We start from the raw sequence: 22,814 nt of genomic DNA on the forward strand, positions 1-22,814 counted from the left end.
TCTAACACAGACCTGTTAAACTTGTGGATTATTAGCATCTTGGTTGTCTTTCTAATAGAACTACACAGAGGATAAATAACATTTTCTTCTCACAACTTTTACAAAAAAAACCCAACCAAACACAAACAAACCAGCTTCTGTAGTATACAGGTATTAAAATTACTTCTGATCTCCTGTCAAAAGTTACCTGTCCTTACCTTTTAGATTATCTATCCTCTCTTAATTGAAGTCAGCTAATCTGAAGGTGATATGAAACAGTTTAGATGTGATTTGATTTTGCCTAGAAATAAAGAAGCTATTCAGAATCTTTTGGATCTTGCTTATCTTGAAGAAGCTCTGAAGATGTTTCCAAAACAAATGCCTATCAGTGATTACGTGCAGCTGCAGCTACTGAATTGCACAGAAGGATTAAAAGCATCCTCCTTTCTGTCTAGACAAGTATTTTATAAATGTCCATATACAGGCTAGAGCTGAAAGGAACATCTTATAAAGTGAAGCTACGAGCTAAAACTTTGGAATGTCTACAAATAGAATTTTTGCTTCAAGTAGGTAGAGGTATACCTAACCCTCTAATGATTTGATATCATGCTTCAGAGTTGTATTTAAGTAACTTACAGTTCGAAAAATTTCAGTAGTAAAGAACCTAGGAAGAGTTTCAGGTGATAGCCATATTGAATTCTATCTAACCCATTTCTCTCCTAAGCACAGATTGGGTATTGAGGGTGGAGAATGAGGGGAAGAAAGAGGGTAACATTCAGTCTGCTCCTGAGTGAGGAGTCAAATGAACTAATCAGTTTTCTGTCTTTCCTTGAGCATCAGCTTAAGAAATTTTGCGTTGATACAGAGCCTCAAAGATCTCCTCACAAAAGCAGGACTTTGCTAGTATTTTCAGATGTTCATTGCATTTTACCTCAGATGAACATAGTCTGAAGAACATCTGTACCACCATCTAAGAACCACCAGCCTAGTTCCTCCAATTACACCTGCTGTCTGCAGCTTTGCTATTTAGGACCATTCATGGAAATACACCTATAGTCTTCTCATGTAGATAAATCTCCTCTGTAGAATGCAAAATTTTAAATATCTTTAATGTGTTACCAGAATGGCTGGCAGGGCTGGACTTTGAATATTCATAGCCACATTAAGTTACCTATACAGGAATCCTACATAATTCCTATATAAATTCCATCTGGGTTTTGGTCATATTAACTACACTGATGCCAAATTGCCAGAATGCATACCTTTTTCATAGAAGTGGAATGGGGGGTGGTTGGGAAAGTTGCCCTTCCAGCTGTCTGCGCTTACATAGGATCAAGTATACACAAACCATAATATACAGGGCTCTTCCCAGCATTCTTAGACATAGATTCCAGTTTCTTTGTTGCACTGACATTTAAATTTTTTTCCAACTATCCAAACAATCTCATCTGTTATAAGTTGAACTAATTCTTTCTCATCAGCCAAAAAGAACAATCCCTTTAATAATCTTTTACATTGTCAGCAACTCATACTTCCTCTCTTCCACTATAATTTTCTGAATTAAGTGACACCTGTCATGCATGCCAGTAACTACCTTCTCCTATTGCCGTTCTCCTACACACCTCTATAACTTTAAGATTTGTGTCCAAAACTGGACTCTGTATAGCGCAGAGAAATCACAGGGCTCTGAGCAACCTAATCTAGTTGAAGATGTCCCTTCTCATTGCAGGAGGGTTGGGACTAGATGATCTTTGAAGTCCCTTCCAACCCAAACCATTCTATGATTTCATGATCCGCTGCAATAAATAAAGGACAGCAGTTAACTCACCTTTTCAGCTGAACCTCTAATCAATTTTTTTGTTCAAATTCCACTTTTCTGTAATTAACTATAAAATGAGGTTTAATTGTAAAGTTGTCACATGCTTCCTTCTCCCAAAATCAGCCAGTAAACTCCTCACTTTATCTGATATGCTTTGGGTTTTTTTAAGCGGCATTTCTATTTTCATTGACAGAGTAAAACACATACAAATAGAAAGGGATGACCAAACTCCTGATTTGAGCAGCAGAGCTTTTATTTTATATTATGAGAGAATAGAAAGCAGATCAAGTTTACAGAATCCTGGCTGCTCTAGCTGGGAAATCAGTTGGGGAAAAGACGACTGTTAGGCACACTTGATATAAATCAGACACTAATCAAAAAACCCTGTGATGCTGTATAGAGTTTCATTTGAATGTAAAGACACACTTTCAGCCCTTCAGGAAAAGCCTTCTGCGGTAACAAAAGAGAAGTTGTCTATGATGGAGCTAAGAGTGGCAAACAACAAGGGAGATGCCAGTGTAGCTTAGACAACCATATGAAGCAGCAAAGTCTCACAAGAAATGGGCACCATTCAAAACGGTGTCACAGTTCTAAAACCACTTAAACTTCTTTTTATACTATCCTCTTGGTGTATTATACTGAATTTCTACCTCTACTGCTAACCCATCATCTGCTAGTAATGTGAACTCCTGTTAAAAGTATACACTGTTTACCTATTTATATGCTAATGAACCTAAAATCTCTCGCATTCTCTTTGTAAAACTATTTTATATAGTGTCAAACATTACAAATGCACTACAAACCTTGAGAGTGACAGAGCCATTTGCAGAGAAAGCAGCAGAATATTTTATGTAAATCTCATGTTGGTATCTGATATTAGATTACAAAGAAAAGAGGCAGTTCATCTACAGTCAGAGCAAACTAGCATCAAAGAAATCCTAATCTTTAAATATGAATTTAATGCTATTTTGGTATTTCAGGTGTCACTATAGGTGAAAACCTTAGCCAAATACTCTAAAGATTTTAATTAACCTTTATTCGTATTTCCAAAAAGGTTAAAACATCTTTTTCACTGGCACTTTCATGCTTCAGTCCCATGCTGTCCCTTGCATTTCTCTTTGCATAATAAAGAATTCAGATGCCATGGGACCTTAGAGTCACCTACAAAAGGCTGGGCTGAACAATATAGCCTTAGATAGTTTCTTCATTTTTGGAGATTCACTCACGCAATTACGTATTTTGCAAGAACTCTTAATACTCTTTATTCAGTTGTAAAACTGCAAGAATATCGATTTGGAAAGACAAAAAAAGGTCTATACATTCCTATCATTAGACAGGAAAAAGACATTTCTTGCATGATAATCTATTATATAATTGAAGTGCCATGAACAGTCCTTGAGACCTAACAGATGTTTTGAGACTATTTACTCTTTCAAAGTTATAAAAATGGCTACATTACAGTCACTTATGCTTGTTATGCTATAAGCAACAGAAATCCATTTAATTTATTTTGCAGATTACAGTCGTCTTCATTTATGTTACGGTCAGGGGAGGAAACTAGAAGATTTCATCACTTTTGATAAACAGTAAGGAAAAAGATCATTCTACAACAAAGGCAATTTATCCTTACTGAAAGTAAACTCCAGACTTGCAAAACCAAAACTATGTGAAGCACACCAGCATACCTGTAGCTCAAAAACCCACATACAATTCCCCAAAAGAAAACAAAACCCCAAACACCCAAAAGGCAGATTTTCACTGAAAATTAAGACCTTTGAAATAGTCTTGACTTCAGCACTTGGATAGTAATTCTTAAAAATTTACCCATTGTATTAATTCGGTGAATCTCAAGCAATATTTACACTTGTCCCCTGTTCCTCTATGGTTTCAGAAGTATAAATTATCAAATATTACATATACTATGTCAAAAATTCCCAAGAACAGATGTATATATGCATAGATGCCATTTGCCTGTAGCAAAATGTCAAAACAGATTATGCATCTACTTCATTACTAAAAAAGCTCTGTAACTGAAATCAGATGTCAAATATACCTTATTTTCCACTACTTCTCAACAAATATTGAAAAATGTGCTCTGCCAGTATAAATGCCCATCATGTTAGGACCCACTGTGGAATGCACTATCATTCATGGTAAAAATATGTGAATTTTACCCATCTTTCCCTTCCCTCATAAGAAGTGCTACACTTGTGCACACTAGCAAGAACATTTTCAGCTAGTACTGAAGTTAACTGAAGAGAAAAAAACAAACCAAAAAACAAAAAACCCACAAGAAGTTTTGATATCATTTCACGTCCGGCTCAGAGCTCATGAGGTTGAATTTTATCTTAGAGGAAAATACAACATTGAAATGAAGAGCACTAGGCTTGCCATGAAGTAAAAACTGGATCATCTGCTCATATACTTGAATTAAAACAGGTAGTAGAGGAGGAAATAAATATCAGCTGTATGAAATCAGATAAAAGAGATTCTACATGTTAAGATAACTGATGATAACATAATTATCCAGTAATTCCTAATTTATATACAGTTCCTCCTTAAAAAAGGCGGGCAACAATGTGCACACAACTCCTCCATAGAAATACCAACATGCACAATCTGTTACCTCTAACGACTCTTGTGCCCTTTACCATATGTGCTCACTAGATGTTAGTTCATGAACAGAAGCATGTAAAAAGCAACGTTGTTCTAATAATATTTGTCTATATGACAGACTAACAACTTGGCAAGCATATTACCACTAAAACACTAAGTATACTTCATCATACTACTTCTTTATATAATTACAAAACTACTCACAATGATATCATGAAGAAGTTTTTCTTTGCTTAGCAATAAGAGCCAGATACTCACAAAGAAGGGTCTTGGACCAGATCTTTAAGGTTTATCCCACTACGATCCTCGGCAAGGTTCCTGAAGCAACTGTCACTCACTAAAAAAAATAGAAATAAAATTAAAACAAAACAAAACAAAAACAGAGGGGGGCGGGGGGAAGAGGTGGAAATTTAAGACCAGAATGCAGTGCTTTTGATTAACTAGAAACGCTTTTTGGTATTGGGTGTAATTTGTATGTTCATCTATAAAGTCTGATTTGCAGTGAGGTTTCACCTAATTTAAAGATAAATCAACTCAATGGAAAGTGCTAAACACTGTATCACAGATTACACAGAGACAATCAGTTTTAGCTGGTGTCCTTACTACTTCTCCATCTGTGGCTACAGAAGTGTCAAAGACAAACACCGGATGCTCAGGTATACACAGATATCCACACATGCAACAGTAGAGTCTTTAATCATGCACCAGTCAGTATTCTTCACCTAATCAGAAACAGTGAGTCGCTATGTACTTCAATTCACAGCTGTTCATGGGTTAGCAAAGATGTTTAATAGGAGCCATATCCAAAACAAGCAATCAAGAGCAAAAATCTATTCAAACAGCTTATAATTAACTTGTAAAGTGCATGTAAAGCAGCTAGTTACTGTAATTGAAATTACAACAAGTAAGTTTCACAGAAGTCTTAAAAGAGTAGTGGTGTGCTTTCATTTTCATCACTACATTAAAAAAAAAAAAAAAAAAAAAAAAAAAAGACCAAACTTAAACCTGAAACTCCAAATCTGTTCTCTTGGCTAATTCTTTCAGCATATGCACCCCATGCCCACAAGTGAACTCATTTCTCTTAAACACCACCAGTCAATTTGAGAGGTGGGGGAAAAACAAAAAACCAACCAACCAACCAAACAAAAAAATAATCAGCATCAGTTCAAAGGAATTAGTTATTTCCAACTACAGCAAACTTTCTGAAGGACACAGAGGACGTAATATGGCAAAACTGGTGTAAGGATCAATTTGCCATAACTAGCAAGGTTATCTGCCTTGAAAAGAGCTTATGAAGAAATGCATTATTACTCATCTTCCAACACAGAACACAGCCTCACATTTGGTGAAAGAGGATGTGTTCAAAATCCTCTGCAAAAGCAAGTGTTCATACTTCTTTCTAACTGCTCTCTAAATACTCTTTTTCATTTACATCTGTAAATATTCACATGCATCACCAGCATCAAAAAAATGCAAATCATCCCCAAAATATGTTATTTTCACAGATTACATACATACTGTGGCAGGCCTACCTCACACACTACAAAACCACAAAATGTTTCAACCAGTACCCCTTGTTGCCAACGCATCTCACAAGCATTGAGGCCATTGGTCTGCTGGGAAAGACAAGTACCAGAACAAGGAGTCCCAGAAGAAGGTGCTGGAGTAGCTGATGGAACAGATAGTGGCCCCAGCTCTCACACAAAACCTGACAGTGGACAGTATATGACAGTAACAGCAGTATTTGTCAAGTGTTGATAATAAGAAGTTTACCTGCTTTGCACTTCAGCACTGTAATAACCAGCTGAAATCCTGAGCTTGCTTCTCCTAGCTGCTGTCTCTGAAAACTCTACCAAACGGCTGCTCATCACACAGAATCCCCAAAAGGCAGGCAGTGTGTCACAAGGATGCTCTTGTCATCGAGGTAATTGCCACGGATTTCCAGTTTAAATAGCAGCTACCTGCACTAAGGAAGTCCAGAACTGCTGGCTTGTTACTTCCACCACAATTTAATCGTTGTGTCTATACTAAACTGAAAGTTACCAGTACTGAGTTCACAAGGGCTACCCGCCTTGCCACAGCAGCTCATCTTGGGCACCTTGACCCTTTGGAGATTCTTCATTTCCGTGCCCATACACTGCACTGAAACCAACACTCTTGAATCTACAGTCACTAACTCCTGAGTTAAAGGAGTAATTCCAAGATAAGCAAACTCGTAAACAACCTACACTCTAGATTTTAAGGCAGAAAAAAAATTCCAGCTAAGTTGGTATTTGAGAGTTTGCATTTGCCTCTTGTCAATATTGGCAACAAAACAGTAAACAGAACATGTTACCTACTGTCTTGTCAGGAATCCTACACTAGTGATGCATTGACATATCTCCTAGCCCAAACGCTACACGTCATGAATTAAAATGATGGTTGATAATGTTGTTTCACTACAGACAAATCAAATATTTCTTAAACATTAATTGTTTTAACCTAAACATGCTATATTTCTTCTGCTGTCTTCTCCAATCTCCTCGTCAAAAGTAATCACAATTATAATTGAGGAAACTACTGCAACTGATCAAAAACTTTTTTAAAGGGACATTGAAAAATAACAACATAAAATTATCTATCAGTAAACCTGCCCATTATTTGTACGTATGTAACCATGCAGTTTATAAAATAAAATGTGTTTGAAGGAAATGTTTATAATTAAAGCCTAGATTTGCCAGAGACTGTCTTTGTTTTACTTGTCTCAACAGAATTCTGATATTATAATACCCTTTTTATGAAAGAAGTTAAAAACCCTAAACTCTAGTTAGCAGAGCTGGGAAATACAAGCTTTTGCTAAAAAGACTAACTCAACATCAGTCAAATATCTGCAAGCTCTGAAAAAGATATTAACTTTACCTCTCCATTTTTTTCTTTGATAGTAGGAGAGTCATAACACTGGGAAGCTGCAAATTTGCAAGCAAGCCTTTTCTTAGGGTACTGTTCTAGCCAGATTCAGAAAACACAGATGCCTCAGATAAATGTGAAAAATTTCAACCCCAGTTTTAACAACCAAGAATTCCAACAGCTTAGTTAATACTCACCAAAATCAAATCTCTGAAAACTAACATTTGACTATAACTGTCAATTAAATTACTAGCATCGATAGCAACAGGAGAGCTTCCAGTAAGAGGAAATAAATCAGTGGAATGGGCTGGAATAAGACCTCTTACAGTAAGACTTTGTTGCACTTTACTGACCTGCATGCAAGCACAGGCCATGCTTCTTCACATCCTTGCTAACTCTAGCCCAGGTAAGAAAACAAGTGTTCAGCAATAAACATGGGGTGGAAAGAATCAAGCAGAGCAGGCACTACATGGCTTAGAAAACCATAAACCATAAATGCATTTTAAAAAATGGTATATTCTGATTGAAATTCAAGCTATTTAGTTTAAAGAGGACATAGGGTGAAACTGTGTTTGACGGTACGGCAGAAAGATCAGGATGTTCAATGGTACTCTAAGGCTTGAGGGAAGAAAAGACAAAAGAAATCTTTGCATCACAGCCATGAATTGTAATAAATGCACAAAGGCTATGCCTAACTTCTTGTCTTTAAAGCACAACCAAGGCAGACTTTTGCATATGACCTCTATATGAACACAATCCCCATGCAGGATTTTCTTGTCTTGTTTCAAAGTTTAATTTTTATCTTCAACACTACCAGACCCCCCAAGTTTATAAAAGATAGTATTTAAGCAGTGTCGAGTATGTGGTTTATGGAGAGACAGAATTGTTAGCTGCTCTCCCCTCTACATGTACACCAAGTGGCCGAGCCTCTGATCTGTATTACACCCCACACACATACTTCCCTATAGAAAAGGATAATCACATCAAAAGAAGCTCCCTAAAATGCATTTGTTCCACGTAGTATTGTACATACATTGACAGCCTATAATTTACTAGAAATGTTTTTTTAAGAAATTTAATATTGGCACAAATATCACAGGCATAGACTGAACCCACTCCCACCTCAGGAACACAGTCTGAAAAACATCACGCCAAGAGGAAATCCCCAAACATCCATTAAACAGTTTGACTTCCAAGTGAGCTGTTGCATGTATGAAAAACGAAGAGGTTTTAGCAATAGCTCCAGTTCTCCCAACATTCGTCCTACTTTCAGCTTCTGGCTTCTATTACTGATGCTCCATTTCTGACCCCTGTCTAGTCTTGTGCCTAGGAAATAACAGAGATGGGAGCCCAAGAAGGGAATATAGTTCTCACCTGTCAATTACTCAGCATACAAGATACCATACGAAAAGGTTAAAATCTGTATTCACACTCTGTGTGAATGTGCAAACATCCAGTTTACAGCAGTTGTGAAGCCTTCCCACTTGGCATTTGTGAACTTCTAAATCTGTCCAAACACTTTTTTTTTCCCTTTGCTTTCTTTAACAAGAGACCATACTGAAGGAAAATGTATTATTAGCCTGTTGGCTTCCAAAATGAGAAGTAGGAGAAAAGTCCTTCAACTCTGAAGGTAAACTAGTATTTTCTTCCAAGTAGAGGCAGGATATAATGTGTTGTGAACTTTCTTGTGCGTGTGTGTGTGTCCTACAGTTTGAAAACAGTATCGCCCTTTAAAACTGTCACTTAATCTCTTATCCCACACAGTGCATTCCCAGTAAACAAAAGCCCTCCTTAGATCAAATCACTTCCAATTCTACAGCTGTTATCAGTCACTTTCATATCATATGCTTTAGAAAAAATGCAATCATTACCCTCAAAAAATGAGGGGCTATCTATAGTTTGGTAAAGAAAATTAATAATAATGTTTACTTCTCCAATATCAAAATATGCAGTTCCAGAAAACTATTATGTGCCAGACTTTTCCTCTCGATTCTCAGAATTCAGAAATGCTTTTAGATTAGTTGTGGTTACCTGTTGATAAAAACCATCTTGACAACAAAAATGCTACACTTGGAAAGACAGTCACCGATAATTGTCATGCACTATTAGTCTGACAACATTGAACAGATGCACTGAAGTATTATTTTTCTTAGGACTTCTTCATCTGTCTGTAGTATTTTTGGCAGACTTCCTGTAGCAGATCTTCATTCCTTACCCCTCTTTTTATAGGATCATTTGTGTGTTTAGGTTTTTATACCAGATGCATTCAGCAGCTGATAAATACAAAAAATATTTGATACACTTGGGATGTTCTGGAAAGTACTGGTATGGCGCAGCATTGCATTCTAGTCTGGTTTTGCTTGCAGTAAAGCATTATTCAGAAGTCTCATTTCAGATTCAGGTAGTTCTGTTCCACACACTGCATGCAAATGTAGCAGGATTCAGTATTTTTATAGACCCAACCTTATACACTGCAGCATGCACCCACTTTTACCTATTGTAACTGTACATGTTGTTGACTTCAAGACATAACAAACACTGTTAAAGAAGCTTAGGTTTTAGGATATAAGAAGGTAACAATTTTTTTTTCCTCAGATCTCAAAATATCTGTCTTTAAGACCCTGTTCTGCAAACACAGAATTCCTGTCCTATAGGCATACGTTAAAGAAGGCAAAGGAATAGGATGGTAGCAGACTATAAAGACTGATTCTCTTACTATTAAAATAGTTTTAAGGTATTTTGCACATTCTACAAACAGAAATACATGAGAGAGAAATATCCTGCCTCTTTTTTTCTGCTATTGACATATTTTTCAAGTGATTGCATGTCAACCAGAAAACATACAAAACAGATGGCATATTACAGAAATTTTGTAGCACCTTCACCAGATCTATTACAGAAGACAGCAAATTAATTATAAAGGCTCTTATACTATTTGCATATCTGTACACAAATCTCTCTGACATTATTTACAGAATAAAAAGAACTACTAGCCGGCATGCAAATTGCAAATGCTTATCACTGCTAAGAAAACATGTTGTCCATGCCTAGCAGAAACAATGCAGGCTGGTTTCCTAAGAACCTGTGATCTAAATGCTATCACCGTAATAAATCCGGATTCCCTTTGATACCCGCACAACGAACAGGGCTAAAGTTAGTACAAAGGCATGAATGGGAAAACCCAATCTGCCTTCTCCTCAATGGAGGTAATAATCCTAGTCTCCTCTTTGCCTAGTTGCTCATTTTCACTTAATTTATAGATAACTGTATCCTTAAAAAGTCTCTTTTTGTTACATTGTACTTACTTTCTATAATCCTATTATCACTTTTTTTTTCATAGGTGAGTTAAACAAGTTCAAAAGGGAGACCTGAAAGACCAATGGAAAGACTGAAGGATGACAGTCTATCTTTCAATTACAAATATCTTGTTTTTCCATGACAGATAATCTAAAAATTATTTTCAAAATTGCAAGGCACTGATGCACACCAAACTTCAAGTTTCCTTTCCCTTTCATTTCCATTTTAAATTCCATTCTGCTAAAAACAGACACAAGAGAATGAAATCATAAAAGGCAACGCTTTCAGTTTTAACCCACAATTATTTTACAACAAAAGTAGTTGTAGCACCTTAACATAGTTACTAATAGGTTGTGCAGTATCTGCACAAACATGTCACAATAGAAACAATTATAAAAATTGAGTTAAAGCATGGTGGTATTTACAGCCCACAAACAGCACTCAAACATTTGCTTGGCTGTAAGCAGGGTCAGGTTGCAGAAAACATACCACCCCCTCCACAGGTTCACGTATTCTGACCTGAGAGTTACACAAAACAAAAGGGTAAAAAACCATTTTATTTAAACAGACCATTATAAAAGCTAAAATAGTCACATGAAGAAAGGAATTTCTCTTTTGTATGGATTGTAGTTTTTTTTTTCTTAAGTATAAAACTCATTAAATTAGTGAAAAAATAAGTTCAAAGTAACATGCTGGTGAGATTAAGATGTACACAATATGCAGTATCAGAGACTGTTAATACTTTTCATGTAAATCCAGATGGCAAATGACTTTTTTACCCCACAAGAACAAAGAAATGCATTCCAAAAATAAGCAGGGTCTTTTTAAGTCAGTGCTGTATCCTTTACGTTTACATAACCACCGAATTTCTACTGCCAAAGAGCATATCCTGAACAGCAACAGTTCCAGAAAAGTGAAAGTAGCTGAGAAGGTCCTGATCACATCACTGTTTGAGCTCATCTTCCCTTTTATCTTTGAAAAGTTCATCATCAGAAATACAAAGGCTGAGGTGGCAAGAGTTTGGAACAAGTTACAGAATGCATCCACTGGTGGGAATTTTTATTGTAAGAAGTAATGTGAAAATCTGATAGGAAAACAAAGGAAGACAAAGGCTGCTCCGCAAGCTATCAGATGAAGCCTGCAGATCAAAGAAAGCACACTGTTGAGATTAACCTGCTTGAAATAAAAGAGCAAACCATACCTTCTACTAACTTAAAATGTATTTTCATTGGGCGTTCAGCATTACTCAGAGTATCAAAACTAGCTGTAGTTTCAGTTCATGTATTATAATTCACTCCCAAATATAAGCTCTCAGCAGACAAGGGCAGGAACACATTTATTTTATTCCGGTTATTTCAATTCACCAAATCCCCTAAGCAGCCTCTTTCTCACCGACCCAGCAAAAGCATTTTTGTGCTTTCTCTGCCGCATCAGTAATCACCAGTACAATGTATCCGGCCCTATTTCCTCTGGCCAGGTAAAGGTCAACACAGCAGACAACATATCAACCACAACTTCACAGATTTTAAAGACAAGACTGCACCAATCAGTTTGACTCCCTTATACACCCTCACACCTGATGAACATTTCCTTCATCTGCTTTGGTTTTCACACAGCTTTTATCACATAGTAAAATATAGGGAAAATCTAATTATACTTTTCCAAGGGAACAAAATTTAACATCCACCTTCATAAACATCCCAAAGCAACCGTGCTTTACTGCATCTCAGAGTAGAGCAAGTCTTCTCTCCCTTTCCCTTCAGATGAAGTGCCAGAATGGTATCCTCAAAGAACGACAAAGAAGTACTACTATAAAAGACAGGAGCTAATCTACCAGAAAATCAGAAGAGAAACATTCAGGTGACCTAGTGAAAAACAGGGTGATCATAAACCAGAAATACAAGTTAGACATGTGAATCTATGGGTTTTTTCCCAGAAAACACAGGGAAGCAGTAATGCCACCTGTAAGCCAGAGGCAAAGGAGGATTATTGCAATGATAAAGAGAAGACATCTCAGAAGAGGTAAAAAGAGCTTTCTTGATTAGCTTAGCAAAAAGAAAGCATTTGATGGTTGTTGCTGGTGTGTTTATATAAATACACCAGCAAAACAAACATCAGAGGGAGAAGAGATAAAGAATAGTGTTGCACAAGAAAAAAAACTCTTGAGAAAATCATTAAGAAACAGAGAGCAATTCTTCCAAGAGCTAGAGGGGTGAAACCTCAGAAATAATCTTTCTGTAAGAACAATGAGGGCAAGGAAAGTGCACAGGCTGCTTCTCAACAGCTTTAAACATAAACTAAATGACACAGGAATTGTTCTTGAACACAGGGGGCCACCTGTGCCACAGTTGCTAATGCTGTAAAAATCTATGTTAGAGCTTCTCTGAAGGCTATGAACTTCTAAATCCCCCCAAGGTTTCTCACATTTTCTAACAGCAATTAAATGACCCATTTTTCCTGTGTATCTATTAATCTAGTGGGTTATACCTCTTTCAAATGATTTATCATTTAAATTTTACAATATTTGTGTGGCCTTAGGCTACAAGTTCTGTAGTGGGTGTTTTAATCTAATATTCTAACAAGGTTGAGTTTCAACTCAGTCACACTATCACAGCGATCACTGCAGTGATCAGGTCAACTTCAGAAGCAAAACATCAAGCCATTAAAGACATTCAAATCTTTGGAGATGCAGCATTATCAATACTTCTGATTGTTTGTACCTGATTAAAAAAATAAATTCCTTGAAGCTATGAATACTATATGTTTGATGGAATGTTTGTTGGATAAGTTTGTGTTTTGCTTCCCCCCCACCCCCCCACCCCCCAATAAATATTTCCAGTACAAAATCTCTGTTGCATCTCCTTTCACTGTAAAACTATAAAAATTTCTAGGAGGGGAAGGAAAGGCATGGAGGGTAAGCACATCTAAGAGAGGGGAAGAGAAGAGTTAAAACAACAACAACAACAAAAACTAATTACTTTTGAAGACTAATACTTCCTTTTAGACTCCTCTGAAATTATTAGTCCTATAACAGATTAAAACAGATACACTTAGAGCAGATGCCAAGAACCATTCCTTTTAAAAGGCAGTCTTTACCAGGAGGTGTTAATTTTCAGCTTTAGGGGATGTCGGAGAGTTTTGCCCATTACTCTAAAAAAAATAGTATTATTATCCCAAATCTTAGTTGTCTTGTATTGTACTTAGTTCAGGAAAATAACATGCTTAGTTTCTTAGCTAACAATAACTGTAACAATTCACAGAATGTTATACAGGCCCAGTTTAACAGCTTACATGGATTCTTGGTTGCAATGTACACTAACCAAGCCTACAATCAATCTCGGCTAGATGCACCTTTAAATACAACAAAGTATGCCTATGTCAGATGCTAACACATTTCGTATCTTATCTGCCAGCCTGATTAAGAAAACCAACCATCACAAGTAAAACTATATACCATTTTCCTAATAACACATTTTATCTAAACCCACTGGATTTCTTACATAAACCACTCCAGTGACCTCTCACTTTCCTCTGTCTGAAGAACACAAACACCTTACTATGGACCTGTGAGCCCACATTTGCATGATCAATTGATGACAGGATTTAAGAAACCATACTTTACGTTATGGCAGGCAGCAACACCCCTCCTTGCACTGTTACACAGCAAATACATACAGACCTGCTGATATTTAGATAATCCTCCAGGACAAACCCACATGCCCCAGTGCCCCATCTTCCCTCTGCTCATGTCTCATACAGCCCCAAACACCAGAAATCAGGTAACTTGTCATCCTCAAGGAACTTGAGGTATTTTCTGCACAGTTCAACATAGCCTGCCAAATTTGGTTAAAATAAACCACCTCAAAGACACATAGTAAAAAAGGACAGGAAAAAAAGCTACTTCGTTCAGTGTGATTCAGGCCATCCTCCAGCACACCAAGTACCTAAAACTCTAAGCAGAAGGCGACAACTCCAAACTCCCCTAGTCACTGTATGTACAGTTTGAGAAGATGCCTTCCCTGAATCCAGATCTACAATCAGGCACTACCAGACTTCCAAGGAAGGATGGTATGAATTTTTAATTACCAGTAGGGGCAAGGGAAACACAAAGACAAGGCACAGAGCTGGAGAGATCTAGGATCAGACCACAGAGCCACATAAGGCACTGAGTATTTTGGGTTCATCGTCTAAGTTCAAGTGAAAGCAGATGAAGCTCGTCCACAGTACTAGACCAGAGGAGTGACACAAACTGAGATTAACAGAAATGAGTAGGAAAATGAGCTGGCAATACTAAATGTGTTAATGAGCTAATAACACTGCCGAAATCCCAATGACAAGGAAGTGCAACTCCAGCCTGAATGAAGAGTGCTAAATCATACGCAGCTGTAAGATTTTGAAGCCTCAAGGTGTAATCATAGCAAAATAATGCTAGCTAGCACAAAAAACGGGACATAAACATGTATTGCAGACAAACAATTCCACTATAGGCAAAGACTTCAAGAAAAAGACGTTCCCTTTTTTATTTTCTAGGCAAAATTAGCACATGGGCCAAGTCTTGTATACCTGCCCCTTTTGGTTTGCATGCCTAACGAACCACCTGGGACAGAAGAGTCTCCTGTGATTACACAATAACAGTTTATTTAGCACAGCTCCATATGCAAAGCTCTGAACTCAGGCCCTGCAAGCACCATGTTGAGCTATAAAAGGCATTATTTTCCTCTGGTAGCAGAGATGATGAAAAGAAGTTGAGACTAAAATTCAGTTGTATTGATTTACATGGGTACAATGATGCCCATTCATGCAAAGGAAACTTTAAACTATTCTCTTGAATTGTTAGAAGATTAAATCTTTAAACAAAACAGTATAATTTTATAACGTAAAATAAGACTGGAAGTTAAAAGTTGATAAAAATACTCATAGATTTAGTATAAATACACCACTACCTAAACAGTATTTAACTATTTTCCCCCAAATCTAGTTTTATGAAATAAATTATATCATACATCTACAAATTTCAACTCACTGAATGTGAATTCTTGATAGTTTGTGGCAGAACTCTTTATGGAAGTGGAAAAACAGTATTATCAAAAGTGCCTGCAATCAGCCTTAAAAATCAGGCAATTCCTCTCTGTCCAAAACATAAAGATTTTCCTCAGTTATCTTTTTTGTACTAGTGCTCTTAAGCCTCCTTAAAACAAGTGGTAGTACAAAATACAGTTTCAAAACAGAAATACTTTAAGGAGAAATTTTCAACTTTAACTAGAAAAACCAAAAACAATAGCAGAAGTGGTTAAGAAAAACAAAGTGCGTGAAGATAAATCCTACAGCTTGTTTAAAAAGCAACTACCATATTGTTTTCTTTTTATGACCAACTTTCCATTATCAATAATAAAAGAATACCTCAGAAAACGGAGGAAATAAACTCTGCAGACAGTTATTACTGAGCATGCAGTGTAATACACCAAATGACACAGCCCATTTGGGTTCACTGGGTTCAACCCAGGCTACCACACGCTGTTCCTGGTAGGTCTTATTTGCCCAGATCCAGCACTGCATATGGACTTACTTAAGCGGCAAGTATCATCGAACTGATGATGAGCTCTGCTACATCTAGACCATAATGCAGAGGTGCCACATAAGCAGCGCCAGCTTGGATACAGCAGGATTAGCACCGAAGCACATATATTAAAACTTGATCAACCTCACTGACTTTACACAACCTAATGCCACTACATAATCTTAGGTCAGGAAACACCAAGACAGATACACCCAAGCTAACTTTACATGGTGCTAACTTGGTCATGGCAGGGTTTATTAGCTCAGATTTACAGTGGCGTAAAGGCATCTGAAGTACCCTGAAGCTCTTGGAAGAAATATAGTCACATTCACACAAAGCTGATCTAGTCATGCTGTTTCAGATTTTTGTTGGCTTCCCAGGGCTCTGCAATTACTGCAAGCATCGGGAAGCGATGTTTCTTGACAATGACCTGGAAATGTACCACAGGTCTTTCCAGAACTGAGCTGCCATTCTGGAACAGGTTCCAGCTACATTCATCCCTGAACAACTGCTGACATCAAATCCTGCAGAGGAAAGTGCAGGTCCTAAACCCCAGGATTTTCAATACTCTTTATAGTTAGTTCACTTCTGTCTCTGCTGGTGGCAGTGGTGAAGATCTCAGTGGGGTAAGTTCCTCCACTCAGGTGCCACGAGAGGAGAGCATATCTCACCAGAAAGCCTGTATTTTATGAAACAAAGAATTCTAAAAGAAACAGAGATTTATTCCTTACCCACAATCTCTAACTCTGTTAGAGTCTTTTTCTGTAAAGAAAGTGAAAGATTCACAACTTCTTCCTAATATTTTGTTCATTCTAACATTAATGTGTATAAACTGAGCCTATTCTATAAAACTCTGGAGCAGACCATTTTTCAATGAATTGGTTCCTAGAACTGACGTTGACTCCCTCATCCCATTTTTCATTTGTTTCTACATCTGTTCCTAATGGTTAGGACTAAACTTTGAAAACATGAACCAATGTCCCTTGTCATTTCTTCCAATTGGGAGGACACTGAAAAAGCTTTAAATAGTTGGAACTGAGATAATTATCTCAGTGAGCTGTGAGAAACCTGAAAATCAGTTTAAAAGCTAAATGTTTATAGCTTTATCGCACACTACTCACTCATTCAACTAATTATTAAAATTACAGTCTCAAATTATTCCAGAGTACTAGAAATCATACTTCATATACCACTTGAAATGTATGTTCCACCAAACCTGACATATAGCAATAAAAATATGGAGACTAAAAACGTGCTAAGAAATTACAACAGGAGTAAGCTTTACAATTGTATATTTTATGTTTACTTAATGAGTTGCAGCATTCAAGACTCTTTATGGAGTCTTGATTGACAGTCCTTGATTCTAGGTCCTGATCACAGGGTGAAAACACAAGGGTTATGTCAGTTTACTGTTTGTTCCCTTTCTGGAATCTTGCTACGCTCTGGCAATTGGGTATTTAAAAAAAAAACCAACCACAACAAAACAAACAAACAAACAAAACCAACCAACAAATCACGACTATCATTAAAAATATTCTATTAGTTTAAAATTTGCTTACTTTAATTGTAGGTCTTCAGCCCAATGTGTGAGATAGTAAATGGGAGCGCTTACTAGCCCTGTTCAGCCCCCAACTGACAAGAACCCAGAGAGCTCTAGTCCAATGTTTCCTCCTATGAATATTCCTCCACATGTTTTAAGCATGTTCACTCCTGTCTCTCTGTACTGTATTTTTTTTGAGCTACTGTATTTTAGCCATGCTTAAAATTGCATTCTTTATTAGTTATAATGTAATTAGAATTACTGATGCAGTAAGTAGCCCAGATTATTTCTCCTGTTTGTTTTAGCTACCTAAACATCATTTTTGTAATAATCATGTTGCTCATTTACCTAACTTACTTTGTCTTTCAGGGACTCACAGTTCTATTCCTAAACACTTCTGCCACATACAAATGTTGTCATCTTACTGCTTGTAAGTACACAAACATCCCTATTGTGTAATATGAGTAAACAAATCTCTTCTTTTTTCCCCTAAACAGAAAAAATTATATCCTCTGGAGATAACCTTGTCATGCTGATACTTGACTGCTTACTCTTAACTATTAGTTCCCTCTCTTGGCCAATTCCAAATCTTTAACAATATTTAAGCCTACAGCAAGCAAAAGATTGGGAGAAGTCTTTAAAATCTATACAGCCTGTCATCTCTCATATGCTTGCTTAAACAGGCAATGAATCAAATCAATCCATCAGCTGTCAGGACTGTACCAAGACATTCTGGCATCTGTAGGAGAATGACAACCCATATGAATGCTTGCTCGTCTCCATTTAAATTTCTTGCAGCTCAAAAGAAACCGAGCAGTCATCACATTTGTAAAATGGCAACATGGAGCATCCTGCAAAGGGTTCCCCCTCACTAGCTTCTGCCTTATGCACCCAGCAACAGTCCGGGAAATGGGACAAACAGAGCAGCAGCAGAATATCAAGAGGTTCCCACTGACAGAGACCACAAAGACAGCATTCCTTGGCAGTCACGAACCCCTCCTGCCTGACTCACCGGGTTTGGTGTCTCTGCCTGCTGGCATGCTATGGCACTTGGCATTACATGCTCTGACACAGAGTCTTAGGCTGTGTATGTGTGTGGCTCTCGCAATTATGAGGGCTAAATAGGTCATGATCTGCAGTCTGGGCCCATTTCTTGCCGCTCTTGGTTTTCCTTATTTGCTGTAAGCCCTCCCTCCTTGATCAACAATGAGGAGGATGAGGAGGATAGGATTATCATTATTTACTGCATCATTAGTGGTCCTCATGGCTAACAAGGTATAAGCCTTTGAAAAGCTTGGTGTCTCTTCTGTCATTATAGAATTACTTTTGTTCTTACTGAAGCCTTTGAGCTGATGTGTTTTAAACCAGCCATTTGAAGATTATAAAAATGGGAATGGATGTCAATGTTATTTTAATTGGGAAAGAAGGAAACACTTCTCTGCCAAACTTTTTTTTTTCTTTTTTACAGTGTATTCCAAGATCTGCAATATTAATAAATTCTCTTTTAGATGGGCTGTTGAGTGGATGGGAAACTGATTTCTGTGTATTTGCAGAAGTATATTAAGAAATCACAACACATATTGTGAATCAATTGTGCTCAATTTTCGCAAATTACTCTCATTTTCCCCTCATTCATCAAGTGACAATTAATACTTCTCATCATTGGGGAAAAAAAAATATTTTTCATACTGTTGACTGCAAAAATCCAAAATAATGATTACACCTCACATATATAAATAAATCCTAATTTAACTTTTTCCATAAAATATTGACTTTTCCAAATAGACCTTTGTATTCTATCCTTTCTTAATTTAAATTTGTATTATATACATGCATATCAATTATATATATTGTGCATGTATAAATCTTACATGTAAGTATATAAAATACGTATTTTCATGAATTCATAAATATTATTTTCTATATGTACGTAAATCTATGTGTGTGTATATAAATATAAACATAAATATTAATTGTTTTGGTTGAATACTGGGAAAGGTTGCCCAGCAAGGCTGTGAACTCTCCACCTTTGGTGGTATTCAAGAGTCTGGAGGTCTCCCTGAACAATCTGATCTTATTAGACTTTCTTTGTGCACGTAGGGGATGGGCCTAGTGGACCCTCACAGCTCCCCTTCCAACCTAAATTATTCTGTGATTCTATAAAAACGCTTCTGTTTTGTATTATTAAAATTTTACTTACTGTGGTTGGTGTAAAAACTTGGCTTCCAAAACAGAGGAAAGGCAGCCATTAACATTAGATGCTGTTAACATCAGTAGCCTCTAGTTACATTTTGGAAGAGAAGCAGCAAGATGAAAACTCTTATGATGTCCTATTAAAATAATTTGTAAGACCTGCTTGTATTTAGAACTGCCAGCAGAAGCACTGCCTTCCTCTCAGGGTTGCTGTTTTTAGGCAGCCACCACATTTCATAGCACTGTAGTGTCACAAACTGAGCAGGAAGGCCTGCAGAATGAAAGTATGGAAATACTGCCAGATGTTAAAACATATGAATGGTAAACTGCCACATAAATTAAGATTCTATAAATAGCAGTGCTTTCATCAGAATACATAAGAAAACATCCTTAATACACTTTGCAACAAATGGGATGCTATTATTTTCTGAAGCGTCTTAGTCAGTAAATCTATTTAAAATAATTACTGATCAAAACTCTCAATCAGAGCAACAGAAAATTCAGCATTTTTGAGAGTTGTCTAGCAACTGGATTGCCTGGAATTCTCTGCCAAATGGAAAGACTTCCAAACACCAAGATATTTTCATTTTTCATAATCTTCTACTGAAAAAATAATTTGGAATCTTGATAATAAAGTCAGTGACTCTTCTCTTGAACACTCCTTGTTTATTATGCAAGCCTTCCCGCCCCCCCCAATTTATTAAGTCTACTGCATTTTCTTCCTCACATTTTAAGCACTTCAAAGACATTTATGGAGAAAAATGTATGAAATAATTTAATTTGAGGCTTGTCATTTCCCATTATCACCAGCTTGGAGGTCTTGTCTTCAGTCTACCTCGTCAGTTTTGTGTCCTGCCCTTGTGGCAAGAAGGGCAACCAAACATCAGCCCAGGCAGGGCAAAGCCACTGCTCAGAAGGGCATGGAGGGGCTCGGCTACAGAATGCTCTTCTCCGAAAAGGCTGAGTCAGGCTGGGAAATGTTTAAAGGAATATCTAAACCATTCCTGCGCAGCAGGGCACACACCCTTTTGCTATTCTTTGGCTTGCAAAGATGTTAAAATATTTGAAATAATTTCTGTTATGAGGAAATGGCACTTGGCATTGCCATTTAATTTGCTAACATTTCATCAGGCAGAAAGATATTCTGCTCTTCACAGCGCAGAAGAGTTTTAAATGCATCAGTAAGTTGTTAGCCATGCCACAACGAGGGCTTTTCACTACAAAAACAATCGTGTCAACAACAAAGATGTTCATCATATCACTTTTTGAGCTATGTTTTGATGTGTTTTGTCTTTTCTGTTGAAGCCTATTCGCAACACCCTGAACTGTGAGGACGGTTAGGTTAGACTTGCTGCTCTAGATGTGGGTAAGCCACGTACAGCTGACCAGCAGAACCACCAGCTGATACATGTAGCATGTGTGATGAAGCACCTAAGAGAAGACAGCACTGCACCGAGAATGCACGAGTGTCTGGAATAAAAAAGGGATGATGAAAGATACTGGAGACTGAGAAGGTGATGGGCTGCAACCATTTCAACTGAGCTGTCCCTCCTTCCCCACCAGTAAAACCTTTATTTGCTTTAACTGTGCAAGAGCACACAGAAAATTGTATTAATTCCAAAGTCTGCAGATTAATAAAAATATTACCATGGTGGGTCGCACCAGTGACATATCTAGGCAAAACCCTGTTTACAGCAGTAGAATGTGCAAGACAATGGAGAAAAAGGTGCAGGATGATGCTTTAAAATAATGTGCTCCATGTGAAAGCTGCATTTCAGTTCCTGTTAGTTAAATATTACCTTAATTGAAGCATTTTTAAGTCTTCTAATACAGTCTTAGAATCAGCTACAATATTTTAAGATTTCAGAGTTGCATACAAATATCAAAGCTCTTTTCAAATTTTACTAGATTCCAGAATATCTCTGCCTTATTGCTCTACAAGCCACCCTACATGCGATTCTCTTACAATACCACTCAACAAAGATGGAGTAGCACAGAATAAGGTCGTCCTGGCATCTGAGGGAGATGGATCAGGGGACAGAGGAGCTGGACAAGATGACCTCCAGAGATTCCTTCCAACCTCAACCTTTCTGTGACTCTGTGAGCAGCGTCAGCTGCTGCCAGTTATTCTGGCTGACATGGTTTTTAGAACATACACTAGTGAAGAAGATGCTCCTCATTTGTTCTCAAAATCAACATTTTGAACATCAACATTCATGGGAGCCAACAGAATGTTCTGCAGAATTTCTGTAATGCAGTTAAGATTTACGAACAACTAAATTCTTCCTCCTTTCCCATTTTGTCTTGAAACGTTTGAAATCTGAACAACTTCATATTTCTTCCCCAAACTAGTTCTCACTCTAGCATGAAAACTCTATGAAATCCCATCTTACCAGGTAAGCTGGCATTACAACTGAGAGGGGGGGGAAAAATGAAAGGAAACCCCCAACATTTAAATGGCAGTGGTGCAGAATACTGCTTTTTGTCTTTACATGAAATGCTGGGCTGAATTTGGGCTTTCTCCTCCAGCCTTGAGGAATACAGGTTTGAGGAAAACAAAGAAAATAGCAATTAAAAAAGCTTCAAAAACTAAATTATGAAGGTGTGTGAAGACAAACCTAATCCTTTTAATACACACAGGCATTCCACAGAGGCAATCATCTCTAAACCCAGACAGAATACGTTCCCAAGTACCTTAAAAAAAACCCCTTAATAACTTAGTTAAAAACCATCAGTAAAGTCACTATTAAACAACTAAAGCCCACATCTGCAACTTCACCAGTTCATTGAGCAAGGCCATTTTGCTTCACCAAAGAACTGTTCCATGAGTATGGAGCATGTAAGCAAGTAAACTTTTAAAAGTGTCAACACTTATAAATTTTAAAAGTGTATAAAGCTTTCAGCATTGCTGTGACGGAAAAACTCTG

At 37.3% G+C, this 22,814-nt stretch overlaps 1 protein-coding gene across 8 annotated transcripts in view; it reads right to left on the reverse strand.

Annotated features, from left to right (window-relative positions):
• The window catches only part of GPHN (gephyrin), a 296,920-nt gene that overhangs the window by 196,896 nt on the left and 77,210 nt on the right, over nt 1-22,814 (reverse strand). For all 8 annotated transcript variants that reach the window (XM_037393801.1, XM_037393798.1, XM_037393797.1 and 5 more), the window contains one exon: nt 4,673-4,751. In XM_037393801.1, coding sequence (XP_037249698.1) covers nt 4,673-4,751 — 79 coding nt within the window. The remainder of the gene's footprint in view (nt 1-4,672; nt 4,752-22,814) is intronic.

Source organism: Falco rusticolus, chromosome 7 (assembly GCF_015220075.1).
Source record: "Falco rusticolus isolate bFalRus1 chromosome 7, bFalRus1.pri, whole genome shotgun sequence".
Classification (NCBI taxonomy): domain Eukaryota; kingdom Metazoa; phylum Chordata; class Aves; order Falconiformes; family Falconidae; genus Falco; species Falco rusticolus.